Source organism: Loxodonta africana, chromosome 24, assembly GCF_030014295.1.
Source record: "Loxodonta africana isolate mLoxAfr1 chromosome 24, mLoxAfr1.hap2, whole genome shotgun sequence".
In the NCBI taxonomy this organism is placed as follows: domain Eukaryota; kingdom Metazoa; phylum Chordata; class Mammalia; order Proboscidea; family Elephantidae; genus Loxodonta; species Loxodonta africana.
Genome location: NC_087365.1, coordinates 62,561,620 through 62,578,320, shown reverse-complemented (window position 1 = coordinate 62,578,320; position 16,701 = coordinate 62,561,620). Strand labels below are relative to the sequence as shown.

At 47.2% G+C, this 16,701-nt stretch overlaps 1 protein-coding gene across 7 annotated transcripts in view; it reads left to right on the top strand.

Annotated features, from left to right (window-relative positions):
• Positions 1-424: 424 nt before the first annotated feature.
• The window catches only part of TCFL5 (transcription factor like 5), a 20,386-nt gene continuing 4,109 nt past the window's right edge, over positions 425-16,701 (top strand). For 6 of the 7 annotated variants that reach the window (XM_064276326.1, XM_064276324.1, XM_064276327.1 and 3 more), the window contains exons 1-5: positions 425-1,051; positions 1,773-1,959; positions 2,235-2,397; positions 4,330-4,576; positions 7,111-7,252. In XM_064276326.1, coding sequence (XP_064132396.1) covers positions 507-1,051; positions 1,773-1,959; positions 2,235-2,397; positions 4,330-4,576; positions 7,111-7,252 — 1,284 coding nt within the window. In that variant the 5' untranslated portion in view covers positions 425-506. Of the gene's footprint in view, positions 1,052-1,772; positions 1,960-2,234; positions 2,398-4,329; positions 4,577-7,110; positions 7,253-8,139; positions 16,168-16,701 lie in introns of those variants that run through there. The other variant, XM_064276329.1, reaches the window with a different exon arrangement.

Here is a 16,701-nt window from a genome sequence, read left to right as displayed (position 1 = left end):
CTCGCGCAGCCCGCGCGTCGCGGGGGGAAAGGGCGGGCGGTTGGGCCGGGGCGGGACCGGCGGGGTAACGGGGCGTGGCCAGAAAGGGGGTGGGGTTACCGTTGGGGGCGGGGCCGGCGCGCGGGCCGCGCAGGCGCGCCGGGGGCGCAGCGGTTTCCCTCCCCCAACAGGCGGGTGGCCGCGGCGTCCTGAGGCGGCCGCGCTGCGCTCCTCCGCGTCCCCGCCGCCGCCGCCGCCGCCGCCGCCGCCGCCGCCGCCGCCGCCGCCGCCGCCGCCGCCGCCGCCGCCGCCGCCGCCGCCTCGGAGGCCCGCGCGCCCGCCGTTTTCAGCGCGAGCCTGGCAGCCGGCCCGCGGCGCCCTCGGCGGGCCTGGACGGCATGTCGGGCCCGGCGCCACGGGAGGCGTCGGCGGGCGCGGGGCCGGGGCCCGGGCCGGCGGGCGAGGGCGGGGACGCGGCGCTGGAGCCGGCGCTGAGCTTCACCACCACCGACCTGAGCCTGGTGGAGATGACGGAGATCGAGTACACGCAGCTGCAGCACATCCTCTACTCGCACATGGAGGCGCAGGCGGCCGACGGCGAGCTCGAGACGCGCCTCAACTCGGCCTTCTTCGCGGCCCCGGCGGGCGGCGCGGGCTTGGCGGCGGCGGCGGCGGGCGGCGCGGGCTTGGCGGCGGCGGCCGGGCCGCCCGTGTACCCGGTGCTGTGCCCGCCGGCGCTGGCGGCGGACGGCGGCTTCGCGGCCTCCAGCCCGTGCCTGGGCCACATCGACTTCCAGGAGCTGCGCATGATGCTGCTGAGCGAGGCCAGCCTGCCGGTGGCCGTGGCCGGCGCGGCCGAGAAGACGCCGGGCGGCGGCGCGGGCGAGGCGGCGGCCCGGCCCAAGGCGGCCGACGGCGCCACCAAGGAGAACGCGGCGGCGGCCGGCGAGGGCGCGCCCGAGGCCCGGGCCAAGTCGGCCGTGCGCGTCCGCCTGGAGGACCGCTTCAACAGCATGCCTTCCGAGCCGCCGCGCGGCCCCGAGCCCCCCGAGACGGGCGTCGCGCTCAACAAGTGCGTGCCCGGCCCCCCCACCCCGACCCCCACCCGGCCCCGCGGGAGGGGGCAGGCGCGGGCGGGGGGTTGGGGTGGGCTCCGGCGTCCCCGAGGGGGCCCCCGGACCAGCGCGCCCCGGTTCAGCCTGCACAACCCCCGCGTGTCCCCAGGCGCATCTGCGTGCTCGGCCTGGGCCTGTGCACGGCGGCAGAGGAAGAAGCCAGGAGTGTCCCCGGGCTCCCGGGGGTCTGCCGCCCGGACGTCAGAGGAGTCCGTCCGCCTCCCTCCCGGGCGCGGACCACCGGAGCCGGGCAGATGGCGCTCCGCGTGGACGCTCCAGGGAAGCTGCAACTTGGTGGCCAGATGGCCCTGCTTCTGTCCTGGAGGAGTGGCCCTCCCAGCTGCCCCATTTTGTCCGTCTTCGTCAGATTTTGGAGGATGGCAAAAAAATTTAAAAAATCGGATGTGTGATGGGCGCAGGAGGTGTAACTGAAAGATGACAGTGACACACGGCCCCGTTTTTCTCAGTGAAGAAGAAAAAAGTATGCCGCCTCTGCTGTGGTTGGTCGTTGTTCTGTAGAGATCTGTGTGACCACGGCTGTTTATTCTAACAGAGCTCCGCTCCTTTCTAGAAAATCGACCGTCACCCAGTAGAGTTTGATAGTCCCTGAGGTCTTTCAGGAAACCTACCTGCCACACAGTTCTTCATGAGTTTCTGGGTTTTCTTTTGTCTTGGCAGTTTGGTAACTCTTATTCGACATCCATCAGAATTAATGAATGTTCCCCTTCATCAGCAACAAAACAAGTGTACGACGTTAGTGAAAAATAAAACTGCGGCTGCGACCACTGCTTTGCAATTCACGTACCCACTGTTTACCACAAACGCTTGTTCTGCTACTGGAAATTCTAATCTTTCACAGACACAGGTAGGGAAAATGACTGGAGGAGCCTTGCTCTTTTATATTAAATTTTAACTGTCAGGTCCCAAGGATTTTATTCCTTTTGTTGAATTTAATAAGTTTTTGAAATTGAAAGTACTTACGTGGGTTGAGATCATTTAAAAATCCTGGGTGCACCTGAAGTTCTTCAAATTGCGTATCGATAGCTTTGATGTTGCTGTTGTTGAAGTGCATTTTTGTGTGCAGCGGAGAGGAGATTAAGGCATGTCTTGATAAAATTGCTGTTGCTTCATTTTTTCCAGAGTCCTGGTAACTCCTGTTCTATACTTGAAGCTGCCAAGCATCAGGATATTGGATTGCCCAGAGCATTTTCTTTCTGTTATCAGCAGGAAATTGAATCCACTAAACAGACTTTAGGCAGTAGAAACAAAGCTTTACCTGAGCAGGTTTGGATTAAAGTAGGAGGTAAGACATAGAGCAGAAGATAGCAAGCAGTCTTTCCTCATTTGCATTTAGTGTCATTTGGCCTTGCAGGGGCTGGACAGGGAGGCTTATAAACATATGAGCCTTTCGTCCAAGTGTGTTTACAGCTTAAGGATCCTTCTTCCGTGCCCCTTCCCCCAGTCATCTCACCTTGAACGTTTTTCTGAATGTCGAACGTCATAATTATACTTAGAATTGGGAACATTGAGTTTGGGGGCTAATTTTTCTTAATAAACAGTAAAGTAAATCAGTAAATAGAGAAATGATAGACTTACATAAATTTTCAGCTGTCTTCAACTTACACTCAAAATGCTGAATTGTTTTTTTTCTTCTTATTTTATGTTGCATGAGTGAGGCAGGAGTCTAAACCCTAAAAGCTTTAAACCAACTTTAGGATAGGTGAATAATCATGGAAGGACAATCTGCAGATGGGCACAGGAGCGAGTGGGGAACAAGAGGCCCGAGGCAATTCACAACGTTTTAGAAATAAACTACTGAAGGCAGCCTTTGCTAACTGTGAAAGTGAACTCAATCCTTTCCTCCTTGGAAAATAAGTATTTTTCAAAATATACAGCTAGATAACACAACTTACACTCAGTTTTTCAAGAGCTGATGAAGATAGGGTAGGAATGGACAGCGACCACTTTGTCCCATGTTAATCATTTAGCTTTTTCCTTGTTTATTATGGCATGTGGTGTAGTTATCTAGTGCTGCTATCACAGAAATACTACAGGTGGATGGCTTTAACAAACAGAAGTTTACTATCTCAGAGTTTAGGAGGCTAGAAGTCTGAATTCAGGGTGCCAGCTCCAGGGGAAGACTTTCTCTCTTTGTCACCTCAGGAGGAAGGTCCTTGTCTCTTCAGCTTCTGCTTCCTGGTTCCTTGGAGATCTCCACGTGGCTTGGCATCTGTCTTCCCCCCACCTCTGCTCTGTTGGATTATTTAATCTCTTTTATATCTCAAAAGAGATTGACCCAAGATACACCCTACACTCATCCTGCCTCATTAATATAACAAAGACACTATGGGATTATAGCCACAGGCATAGAGGTTAGGATTTACAGCCCATACGTTTGGGGGACATAATTCAATCCATAACAGCATGTTTTAGGCAAAAGCGTCAATACTTATATAATGGTAAATATTCAAATAGTCCCTGGACTGACTGCTCAACTTACGGGGTAAAAGATTACCAATACTTTTGAATTGTTCTCCACATCTCCCTTGGAAAGTCGTCACTGCTCTGACTGTTTTCACCTCAGAGAATTTGGCTCTGTGGCGTGTGGGGAGTGCACATCTCCACAGACGAGTTCGATGCCTGCTTTTCTGTGTTTGATGGAAACTTGACGTTTCTGTAGCAGAAATAAAAGCTCTGACGCTGTTACTCCTTTTGTGGGGAGAATCACCTCTAAGGTGAAGACATAATTCAGTCTTAAGCCACCTGGATTTTGTCCTCTCTTCTGAGCATTGCTGTTAGAATATCAGTTGTCACATTAGAATAGTCGTACAAAAATAAATTCCTTTTTGGACAAAATACATCTTTTTTTTTTCCCCATTCCGAATACCAGGAATATCGAACAACTTGGTTTCATTATGTGTGGGTATCTTAACACCTGTTGATTAAAAAATATAAACAGGAGGAATTTTGACAAGGCTGTAGCAATCAATTGTATAATACACAGGGGTATTTTAACTTAGTTATAAATTAATGTTCAATTTTGTAGCGTGAAATAGGGTTTCGTAACCCTTCATAATTCAGTAATGCAGCTTTTACTGGTTTCGTTCTCTGTGCTACTTGCCCAATAATGTTTGTATCTTGGGTTGAAAATGCTGGAAAAATAGATTCAGCATTAATGAAGATAAGTTAAGAAGAATAAAAAATTAAAATACCACTTTTTTCTTCTTTTGCAAAGAAGAAGCGCTATGTAAACAAGCAATAAATAAGAGGAATCGAAGTAGAATACGTCAGTTGGACACAAATGTAGAACGAAGAGCCCTTGGAGAAATTCAGAATGTGGGCGAAGGCTCCACAGCCGCACAGGGCGCTTGGCAGTCAGCGGAGTCCTCACAGTCCAACTTGGGGGAGCAGACCCAGAGCGGGCCCCAGGGAGGAAGGTCTCAGCGTAGGGAGAGGCATAACCGAATGGAAAGAGATAGAAGGTAATGGCGTGTGACTAATGTAGCCAGGTCGATTTGTATACAATTATGTTAGAAGTGCAAGTTTATTACAGATAAAACAATACCGAAGCTGGTTCTGTGTTGAAAGGGAGAAGGAGCAAGAGTAAACATGAACTTAGTCTTGCAGGTGGATCGGGGTCCCCAAGACCACCCCCATGTTCGATGATCCTCTAGGAGGACTCACGGGGCTCAGCATGGAGTCATGCTCATGGCCAAGGTTTGTCACAGCCACAGATACACAGCACAACCAGCAAAGGGAAAAGGCACGTGGCGTGGAGTCGGGGAGACCAGGCGCAAGCATCCAAGGACCCTCACCCAGCGGAGTCACTCAGGACACGCTTACCTCCCCCAGCAATGCGTTGTGACGACATGTGTGAAGTGTTGCCAACCAGAGACGCTTGTTAGAGGCTCAGTGCCCTACCCTGCATGGCACACACCCAAATTCCAGAAGCCCCAAAAGGAAAGCTGGCGTTCAGTATACTACATCGTTTGCACAGTTTAGGTGAACCAAAAACCAAACCAAACCCGTTGCCTTCTAGTCAATTCTGACTCACAGTGACACTATAGAACAGAGTAGAACTGCCCTATTCAGTTTCCAAGGAGTGGCTGGTGAATTTGAACTGCTGACCTTTTGGTTAGCAGCCAAGCTTTTAACCACTACGCCAGAAGTGAGCTATTTATCAGGGAATGGTGGTAGGAACCCTCCCGAAATGACGGCAGCCAAGGGCCAGCCTTGTAAGCAGACCTTTGAAAAGACAGCAGTCAGGCCTGCACATGAGATAACTTGGTTTTGCTTGGTTCTTTCGAAGAATGTTGGAAGAGGTTCAACTGTTACTTAAATTGTTTTATCTGTGATTTCATTCCTGCTGTTCCTCTATGTGAAATCAAAAGGTGGTTAATTTTTCTCTATTACTGTTCAGTTTGTATACAGTGTTTCCTTAATGTATTACTAATTAGTCGTTTATTGAGTACTTACTGTGTGCGGGTTTCTGTTCTATCCTCAGAAAATATAGCACTGAGTAAGACAGTCAACTTTCAAACTCTAATGTTGAGATAAGGCAATTAATTTTATTTTCAAAGGAACATATTAAAGCACGAGGTAGACAGATAAAAAGCCAAAACAAACAAACAAAAAAAGGTTGCTGTTGAGTCGATTCTGACCCATAGCGACTCTATAGGACAGAGTAGAACTGCCTGGTAGGTTTTCCGAGGAGCAGCTGGTGGATTCCAGCTGCCAACCTTTTGGTTAGCAGCCAAGCGCTTAACGACTGTGCCGCCAGGGCTCCAGATAGGTAGGTAGATGCCTTACATGTGTGTGTACAGACACACGCACACTAACTGAAGGACTTCTCTTTTTCCTGTTCTCACATTTAATACCTAATATGTGTTGACAGTGAATGTTTGCATTCTAACAGCCATTTCCTAGTTTAGCAACCTTAGGCAAATTCTTTAGCTCTCTCAGCCCAAGTTCCTCATCTATAAAATAGGGATAGAGTCTACCTTATAGGCTTGTGATTAGAATTAAATGAGATGATATAGAAGTGTTTAGCTCAGTGCCTGAAAGTTGGAAAGCATCTGGTAAATGCTAGCTGCCGTTGTTTTTACTTTACAAAGTCTCTAAATTCTAAATATAGAGTTGTGAAGATGAATAACAGGGCCATGTTGTATAATTTTTCTCACTGTCCATTTGACTGAATATATATCATACATATTATACTGAATATAATATGGAAAAGTTAAAAATAGTCTAATAATGAGACTTCGCTTGTGAGTTGTGGGTTTCAGGGTATCACAGACTAGTAGTCTGTCATGTTTTGAGTCGGGAGCCCTTGGAGAATCTGAAAGCTGTAAGTGAGTTCCGAGTCCAGTACTTGGCACCTGGAGGGCAAGTAATAACCTGTTGAATGGAAGAATGATCTGCCCAGAAGAAGCACATTCACAAAAGCTTCCAATTTCCGGGGTTTTGTGGACCCCTCCTGACCTGTAGACTGGAGCCCGCTCCTGGTCCCCGAGGAGTAAATCAGGACAAGGGTCCAGAGAGTGAGTGCGCCCAGGGCAGAGGACTGCGAGGACATTGGTCCACTCTAGAGCCTGAGGGCTGAGGTCGCCTCTTTGGGAAACCGAATTTACTCCTCCCCGGGTGGACTTAGGAGCCCTGGTGGCACAGTATTTAAGCGCTCGACTGCCAACCAAAAGGTCGGCAGTTGAAACCCCGCAACTGCGCCACAGGAGAAAGACCTGTCAATCTGCTTCCATAAATATTACACACTTGGAAACGCTGTGGGGCAGTTCTCTGTCCTATAGGGTTGCTATGAGTCAGAATCGACTTGTGGGCAGCGGGTTTGATTTTGGTTTGGGTGGGACTTCCTGTGCGGGGGTGACCGCCTCTGGGGCAGAGCACTCAGGGGCCGGGCTTTCTGCGCTCCATTCCTTCGGGTGCTACGATGAAACCTATCCTCTGACTTCTCCATTTTGCTTCAGCTTCTCTCTGTCGTTGTTTTGGATTTTGCCCGTAGGCGCCGAATCCGCATTTGCTGTGACGAGTTGAACCTCTTAGTTCCATTCTGTAACGCCGAGACGGACAAGGCGACAACTCTCCAGTGGACAACGGCGTTCCTGAAGTACATTCAAGAAAGACATGGAGATTCTCTCAAAAAGGTCAGCATTTACTTAACGCCAGGTCAATTCTCAGAGTTGTTAAATTTTAGCCTATTGATGTTCTTATTTACCCTTATTTCCCTAAGATATCTCAAACTGCCCTTTGTTTTCTGAAACCTAATATCAAATGCTAAGTCCAGTATAAACAAAGTTGCACCCATTAATGCTGTAACTTGTCATTTATTAAGTGATCATAATCACAGTCCAGATTTGTTTCTAAACAGTGGTATATAAATGACTGTAAACAATTAATTAGTTCACATAACAAGCACTCGCTGTATACAGTGTGTTGTACTGGGGCTTGAAGATTTCAGAGACATGTAAGACATAGTTTTTGTCCTCAGGAAAGTTTAGTTTTTGGAAGTGATGAAGGCAAGAAAGGATAGCACCAAAAAAAAAAGGGGGGGGGGCAGATAAATGTCAAAGAAATAGTCTGGACTTCAGATGCTTTAAGAAGGCAAAAGAGAGACACGTTTCCATGGCTGGGTGACCGGGACTTTGAAGCCCCGTGTGTCCCAGGTTGCTCAATGTGGCCACCGTCACCTTCGGCCTGTCCCTCAGGTTATGCTTCATGGTGGTTTCCAGCCAGCATCGTAGAGCTGGGTGCTAGGTCCAAACCGGAGAGTTGAGTTGGGCCCTTGGGGTTCAAATGAGAGAATGGTGGCATTCACTGGGACTGGCTTCTGCCTAGGGGGACTTTGGTTCCAGGTCCTGGTGGTCAGGATGAGTGGTTCCCCAGGACCCTGACTTACATACCAGTGTTTTCACAAAGGATGTACCTTGTCCAGGCTACACAGCTCCTGACTCCAGCAGGCATCTGACTAAGGGACTGAGCTACTTTGGCAGAATAAACACAGACCTTTTTTTTTTTTTCTTTTTTTAAAAAGGGCTTCTTGTGCCTCCAGCTCCTCCCACAGTGGACGTAGGCCCAGGCGTGTAGAATGTGGGGCTGCCCCTCTTGTGAGCCTTGTGATGAGAATGGCCGTGTCTGTTCCCCATTTCTGTGTTACATAATTTCATCTAGTTCCTTATTTTCACTAGACACATAATTGCACTCTTTAAAGTGCAATCCTCATTTTATGGCAAATTTACTCTAATTGGACCATTTATAGTAACTTGTGGCGCTCTGGTGGCGCAGTGGTTGAGAGCTATGGTGTGCTACGGCTGCTCCTTGGAAACCCTCTGGAGCAGTTCTGCTCTGTCCTACAAGGTCCCTGTGAGCCGGAGTCGACTCAGCGGCAGTGGGTGGTCATTTATGATGCAGTTACTCTTTAATACTATGTATTAGAAGTAGGCTATTGGTTTGTTTTAATAAAATGAAGCTTTTATATTTTAAAAAATGATTTAATGATTGGCTCTGTGTATCTATTAGTAGTAAATTACTATTAATGTAATTTATTAAAGTATAAAAAAGGTGTTTATCACTTGTAGATTAAAAGCTTTTGCTACCTGTGTCTGTGTATTCTCAAAGATTAAGTAGATTAAAAGCTAATTAATATCACACACCCACACATATATGTGTGTATATCATGCTTCCTGGATATTTCTGATATTTAATTGTGTTGAATTTGTAGATTGTTTCTGGCCCAGATTGTCAGACACGGGCTGAGGAGAATTAGAGCAGAAATAGCCTAAACGTGGCTGCACTTAGCTATTTCCTCAGCAACCTTCCCCCTCTTGTATGAATATTTTTGTTCTTTTTTTTTTAGTTTTATTTTTTTGTTGTTGATAATGTGCACAGCAAAACATACCCAAAGTTAACAGTAACTGGAAAGATTAGATAAGAATTTAGGGAGTAGTGAATTTATGTCAACGGAAGGGGGGTAACAACTCAGAAAAGGAAGGTGAGAATGGTTGCACAACTCGCAGAATGTAGTCAGTGTCACTGCCCCCTAAGCTCCTATCGTATCTTTCCAGTTTCTGTTGTCACTTTGATCCCACACAGATAGTTCTTAAAGGACCATAATGCTGAAGGCAGACATTTTAAACTAGTTAAGCTGAACTATTGTTTGGTTTTAAGAAGAGTTCGGGGGATATTTTTGGTTTAAGGTTTAAAGATTATCTGTGGACAATAGTTTCAGGGATTCATCTAGCCCCCTTGGCTCCAGAAAGTCTGGAGTCCATGAGAATTTGAAATTCTGTTCTACATTTTCCCCCTTTTGATAAGAATTCTTCTATAGACTCTTTGATCAAAATGTTCAGTAATGGTAGCTGGGCACCATCTAGTTCTTCTGGTCTCATGACAAAGGAGACAGTTGTTCATGGAGGCAATTAGTCACACATTCCATTTCCTCCTCCTGTCCTGACTCTCCTTCTTCCTCTGTTGCTCCACATGAATAGAAACCAATTGTTGTGCCTCAGATGGCTGCTTGCAAGCTTTTAAGATCCCAGGAACTATGAAACGAACTAGGAAGTAGAACAGAAGCACTAAACACATTATTAGGCCAATTAATTGGAATGCCCCATGAAACCATGACTGAAAACCTCCAAACCAAGGAATCAAATCCCATGAGGTGTTTGGTTGTACATACTCAGCCTCAGCAGCTTTTTTTTTTCTTTTTTTGTCATTGTTGTAGATTTATCTATTACTCAACTTTTGCCAGTTCAGCTTTTTACAGGTGTTCAACTTATTGACAGTGTTTTGTTCTTAAAGATGCAGTACATGAGAGTTTTTGGTGATTGTCCTCAACTTTTTCAGTACTCATTGCATTCAGCAAATCTTTCCTGCTGTAGCCAGGCCTGCTGCAGATGCTGGGGGTACTTAGAATGGGACAGACAGAGTCCCTGCTCACCTGGAGACAGGCAGTGAACAAGTGGACAAGTGCCATCAGACACTATCAGTCCTGTCATGAGCTGGGAAAGGTTGTGCTGACAGCATGAGTCTGCCCAGGGGCATTCTTTAGACTGAGGGTCAAGGAAGGCCTCTGAACCCAGACCCACACGAGGAGGAAGAGGAGGAGGAAGAGGAGGACGAGCCAGCCTGGTGGGGGGGAGCAGCAGTTCCAGAGTCTTCAGGGGCGCACTGCTGTGGTGAGGGGGACATGGGGGCCAGCAGTGCTGGAGTTGATCAAGAGCAGTGACATGAGGTGTGGTGGGAAAGGTGGGCAGGCGCAGAGTGTGACACCTACACGTGGTTCTCCTGGAGGAGTGGCCCTGGGGGTCAGAAGCAGGGGGTGACATTTACAAAGCTCTCTCCCACTGAGTGTGGAGGGACAATTCTAGGAGAGAGGGGCTGGAGGCAGGATGCTGCAGTGGCTCTGGCAAGAGGCAGCTTGGCAAGGTGGTAGCAGCAGAAACAAGACAGGGCTTTAGGACGTCTGCTGGTGCCAGGCATAGACGTGATGGAAAGAGGAGCGGGGCGGCTGGGCGTGAGCCGGGCAGCTGGTGCTGTCCGCTGAGAGGGGAGGACTGGGCAAAACAGGAAGGGGCTGCTTCTCTGGCTAAGCTTCCAGTGCCCGGGAGGTGGGAGTGCGGTGCTGAGAAGGCAGTGGTGCACACGTGACTTAGGAGCACAGGCTGGTCGGAGAGAAAAACTAGAGAGTCGTCAGCAAAGAGATGATTTGCTTAGAGTTATTTCTGTAATGAACATACAGTGCAGTAAATGCCTGTATATAGTCATCACCTAATCTCAGCAGGTAACATTTGCCGTATTTGCTTAACACACATACATACACACACATTTGCTGACAATTTCAAAGACAATAACTGACATCGTAAGCCTTTGCCTCTAAATATTTTTGCGTGTACCTCCAAAGAACAGGCATGTCTCAGTCTCATTATCCCCCTCACAAGTCGATAGTAATTCTCCTGCATGATCTCATACCCAGTCCATATTCAGATTTCCCCACAATGTTGCAAAACTGACTTCTAATGGTTTTGTTTTCCAAACCAGGACCTAGCCCTGGGTGCGACACTGCACTGGTCATGTTCCCTCAGTCTCTTTCCGCTACAGCACTCCGCACCCCACCCCACAGATGTTTTGTTCAAGTATACCATTTTAACCATTTCTGAGTGCACATTTCAGTGGCATTAGGTACATTCACAAGGCTGTGTAACCTGACTGCTGTCTATTTCCAGATCTCTTTCGTCACCCGAAGTAGAAACCCAGTGCCCTTTGAACAATAGCTTCCCATTCCCGGCTCCCCAGCCCCGGGTAACTGCTAATGGACCTTCTTTCTCTGTACGTTTGCCTAGTTTAGATGCTTCCTATAAGTGGGATCATGCAGTATTGTGACTATTACATTTAGGATGACGTCTTCCAGGTTCATCCACGTCGTAGCATGTATCAGAACTTCATCTCTCGTTATGGGTGGGTAATGTTCCATTGTGTGGATGGACCCAATTGTGTTTATCCTGTGGGTGGACACTTGGGTTGTGTCCTTTTAGCCCCTGTGAACAATGCCATGATGAACATGGGTGCACAAGTCTCTGAGTCCCTGCTTTCAAGTCTCTGGATATATACCTAGGAGTGGAATTGCTGGCTCATGTGATCATTCTATCTTTAATTTTTTGAGGACTGCCACGCTGTTTTCCCCAGTTATTTTTTATGACATTGACATTTTGAAGAGATGGGGTCAATTGTCTCCAGTATGGCCTGCGTTTTGGATTTAGATGACACACTTTATTTGTTTATGGTCATTTTTAATTTTGATATAATTTTTAATGTACAGAAAAATTGCAAGAATAGCACAAAGAGCTCCTGTAGACCCAGGTTACCCGGATTCGCTAGTTGTTCACATTTGGCCCCTTTGTCCTGTCATTCTCCATCTCCCGCACGCTTTCCCTCTTCTTCGCTGTGTCTATATACATATATATATATATTTTTTTTTTCCTCAACCACTTGAGAGTAAGTTGCAGACATCATGCCCTTTATACCTAAATACTTCGGTGTATGTTTCTTAAGGATAGGGATATTATCTTAGGTAACCAGAATACAATGATCAAAATCAGGAAACTTAAAGTCAATGTGATACTATTATCTAACTCAGTTGTCCCAGTAACATTCCCTACAGCTGTTTTTCCCCAGTCAGAATCCAATCCCCGCATCCCCGTTGCCTTGAGCATTTTGAGTTCATGACGTAAATCTCAGGAAGGCTTTCCAGGTGACCCCGCTCCACCTCCCTGGCTCTGTCCCTTCCTCCTCCACCCCCATCATCCCTGCTTGTCTGAGGTCAGGCTGGTGTGCTCTCCCAGCCCCTGTCTCCAGTTGTTGGTGTTTCTCTTGTGGACTTTGCTCTCCTTACCTGTTGTCTGCATTCCTCTCTCTTCTCTTCTTTGCATTCTCTCTCAGGTCCCTCCCAACAGGTTTGGCCACCACCTCACGAGGCTGTTGAGTCAGGGGCCCCAGGGTTCATCTCGGGCTGAACTCACTTGTCCTCTCAGTGGCACCTGACGCACCTGGTGCGTTCTTCACCTGACGTCCAGAACGCTGCCCCCTGGGGTCCCTAACCCCTCACTGGGTAGGCCTTCTTTTCTCCCCGTTCTCATCTGTGGCTCGGGGACTGAGTGGCCTAGCAAATTGGAGACTCACCAGTTGGTGGGTGGCTCCCTGACCCTGCCCGACGTGTGGCTCCCCCACCATCCTGTCCGTAGTGTGGCTCCCTGACCCTGCCCGACGTGTGGCTCCCCCACCATCCTGTCCGTAGTGGGGATCGGCTGCCTGGCTTGGTAGGCTGTGTGTGGGAGGAGACTACTCCCTGCATGGACTGGGGTCCCGCACTGCAGACAGGCCCCACCTGTGGCCTTGTGCCTGCCAGCTCTGCAGTTTGCGCTCTAGCTCCAGGTCAACTGGTCACGTGTTCCACCTTCTGAAACATTTCCATCTCCTCTTGTTCTAATGAGTTTATGTCTTTTGAGTCCTGTCGTCATTTTAGTGGGGTCTGAGGAGGAATCAGGGTCAAAACTCACATTTCTGCTTTTTAAGCTCTTCCATCTCTCTGATTTTGTCCCCGTTTTTTTCCTGAGCCTTGCGTCTCTGGTGGGGTGGTCCGCCCAGTCTGTGGATTTGTGTGTGGAGGGGTGAGTGGTAGTGTTTTTTCTGCCATATTTTGCTTTTATATTTATTACGTGAAAACTTTACCTTCAATTCTATTATTTCCTTCACTTTTTACGTTAGTTTTTTTTTTTTTTCCTGATGTCTTGAATGTTTATTTTCAATCTTATTTTCTAATAAATGCACTTAGGGCCTATTTCTGTCTAGTGCAGTTTTGAAAGCTTCCCACTGGTTAGGATACAGTGTTCTCGTGGTCACTAGATTCTCAGTGTCTTGGAATTTTTGTTTTGTTTGCTTCTTCAACACATGAGTCATCTGGAAGTAGGTCTTTTTGCGCCAGGTATTTAGGGCTCCCTGTCAGTCTTTTCAGAAACAGCTCTTTGTGTGTCTCTCTTTTTGCCACGTCATCAGTGAAAGGTGAGTGTATAAAAAAGTGATGTTTTAAAGTGTTGAGACTTCCATTGTGACCTGTTTTAAGGCCAATTTTTTAAAAGTTTTGTGTTTGCTTGGAAGGAATGTGTTCTTGTTTGGAGAATTCTGTATGTTTACGGGATTAAGCTGTCTGCCAGGCCGGTAGTTTGTGAGAGACCGTGTACATGGGACGTCTCCACAATGACTGGGCTTGCCAGGGCTCCTTGGGGTGTTCTTGGGGTTTGCTTTGTGCATTTCAGAGTGTTGTTAAAAACCAAAAAAACCCAAACCTGTTGCCATCGAGTCAATGCCGACTCATGGCAACCCTATAGGGCAGAGTAGAACTGCCTCGTAGGGTTTCCCAAGGAACTGCTGGTGGATTCAAACTGCCGACATTTTGGTTAGCAGCTGACTTCTTAACCACTGCGCCACCAGGGCTCTTGTTAGCGCCAACAATTCATGCCTGTTCTGTCTTCCTCTTGAGTGGAGGTTTGTTTATCAATTTTCCTTTCACCCTTTGCCTTGAGCTCTCTCTTTTCTGATCCATTTACCCCATCAGCTTCCTTCCTTTTAATAACTTCCTGGCACATTTTTCTGGCCACTAATGGGAACCGTCTTTTTCGCACTGAGAAATACAATTTTTGTTGTTGGCATTGTTCTCATATTTACATATCTAATGTGTTGACTTGGGTCAGATGCCATCCCAAGGGGTTTTGATAAAGTGGTGAGGCGCCCTTTAAAGCTCAGTTATTTCACATTTTTTATTGTAAGTAGAATTACTGGGGCATTGCTCCTACCTCTGGCCTCAGCCCAGTACGGGGAACGGAGGAAGCCTGCGTGGATGTCCCACAGCTTCCCCCAACTCCCGGTGAGTTGCCACACCCTCCACTCCAGGGACCCTGTGAGGGGTGGATAGAACCACAGCTTCACCCTACTGCTGGCAGAGCTGTTGAGAATTAAGTCGAACCCTAAGGGCTAGCCTCATCATTCTGTGAATCACATCTGAAAAATGATTCTCTTCTTCTTTCTGACCTTTATTTAGTAATTTTGAGAGGTAAATTCCACCTTACTAAATATAGGTGGATATTTTATACTTGGGCCTTGGGTGTCAGGATATAGGGAATTACTAAAATGTGGCTCATCTTAAATTGTATTAAGATCCTGTTGTTGTTGCCGTTAGGTGCCGTTAAGTCACTTCCAATTCACAGCGACCCTATGCACAGCAGAACGAAACACTGCCCAGTCCTGCGCCATCTGCACAATTGTTGCTATGCTCCAGCCCATCGTGCAGCCACTCTGTCAGTCCACCTCATTGAGGGTTTTTGTCTCTCTCTCTTTTTTTAAATTTTTAAAGTTTGGGAGGAAAATTAAAGTGTATGTATATGCAGATACAGCTTCTGAATGTATGTGGTAGCAGCAAGTGGCAGATGCTTTGGTTGGGAAGCACTAAAAACATGGATTGGTGGAATGTCTGTGCCATAGCCATCCTGAACACCGAAAAATTACACTCATGGCAGCAGATACTGCACAAAAGGACAAGTCTTGTATGACCCACTTCTACAGACGGAAAGTAGACCAGAGGCTAGCAGGGCTGCGGAGGAAGGGATGGAGAGTTACTGAGCAATGGGTGACAGAGTTTCTGTTTGAGACGACGGGAAAGTCTTGGAAATAGATGGCATTGATGGTTGGACAACACTGTGAATATAATTAACACCACTGGATTTTACACATAAAAATGGCTAAAATGGTAAATTTCATGTTATATGTATTTTACTACAGTAATACATATATGTTTATATACACATATATATATACTCATATATGTATACCTGGAAACCCTGGTGGCCTAGTGGTTAAGAGCTACAGCTGCTAACCAAGAGGTCGGCAGTTCAGGTCCATCAGGTGCTCCTTGGAAACTCTACGGGGCAGTTCTACTCTGTCCTATAGGGTCGCTATGCGTTGGAATCAATTCGATGGCAGTGGGTTTGGGTTTGGTTTTTACACAAACCTAGATTTCATTGAATAAGAATTCTACACTTTAAAAAAGGAAAAATCTTATCATGGAAATTTTCAAACATGCTCAAAAGCAGAGAAACTAGAAAGGGCACGCCAGGTCACCCTGACTCAGCTCCAGCCGTGATTTCGTCTTGTCATTACCTTCCTGTGGCATTACTTTAAGGTCATCCCACACATCATGTTATTCATAAATGGATCTCTAAAAAAGGGGGCTGTTTAAAAACATAGCAACAATGTCATTATCATACCTAAAAAAAAACCCGGAATATTCCTTAATATCAACTCACATTCCGATTTCTCTGGTTAGCTTACAAATCTCTTTTTACAGTTGGTTTATCTGAATCAAGATTTTAAAATTGCATTTGGTCAACAGCTCTTAAATATCTTTCATTGCTGTGAGTCAGAATCGACTGGATGGCACATGCCAGCCACCCTCCTTCTTTCTTGCCTATGGTGTGTTGACAGAAGGGTGTCATCTATCCCGTGCACTTTCTTACATTCTGCATGTTGCATCTCCATGGTGCCGTTCCCTGGGCTGCCTGTAAGCAGGTGGCTGAGGGGCTTGTTGAGATTCGGGTTTAATTTCCTGGCAAGAACGGTCTGCTGCACTGTTGGCAGGAGGCACAGGCATCTCTCAGTGTCTGTTTGTGAGGTTAAGATCAGTCTGTGTGCACAGGGGTGGTCTGCCCGACCCAGCAGCTACAATTAAGACCTTTTTGAAAAAATACACAAATATGGCTGCTTTTTAAAAAATACAAGCAGGCTTCACAGTGTGGTCAGACGTTTTGAGAATTTTCTGGAAAAACTAAATCAAAATACATGTGAAATGGATTTGCTATTTGGGAAAATGTCTGGCTCCCTGCCCTCTTACCAGGTTGTGACGTCACTTTGTGAGTCACCAATGCCTTGTGTGCTCCACGTTGGAGCACTTTACTTGGCTCTCACTTTAGACTCTTGTCCCTTTGAAGAGAGCAGCTTTCTTGGATGAGGCGTGTCTAGGAATTTGGTACATTCCTGATCATTTCTCGAC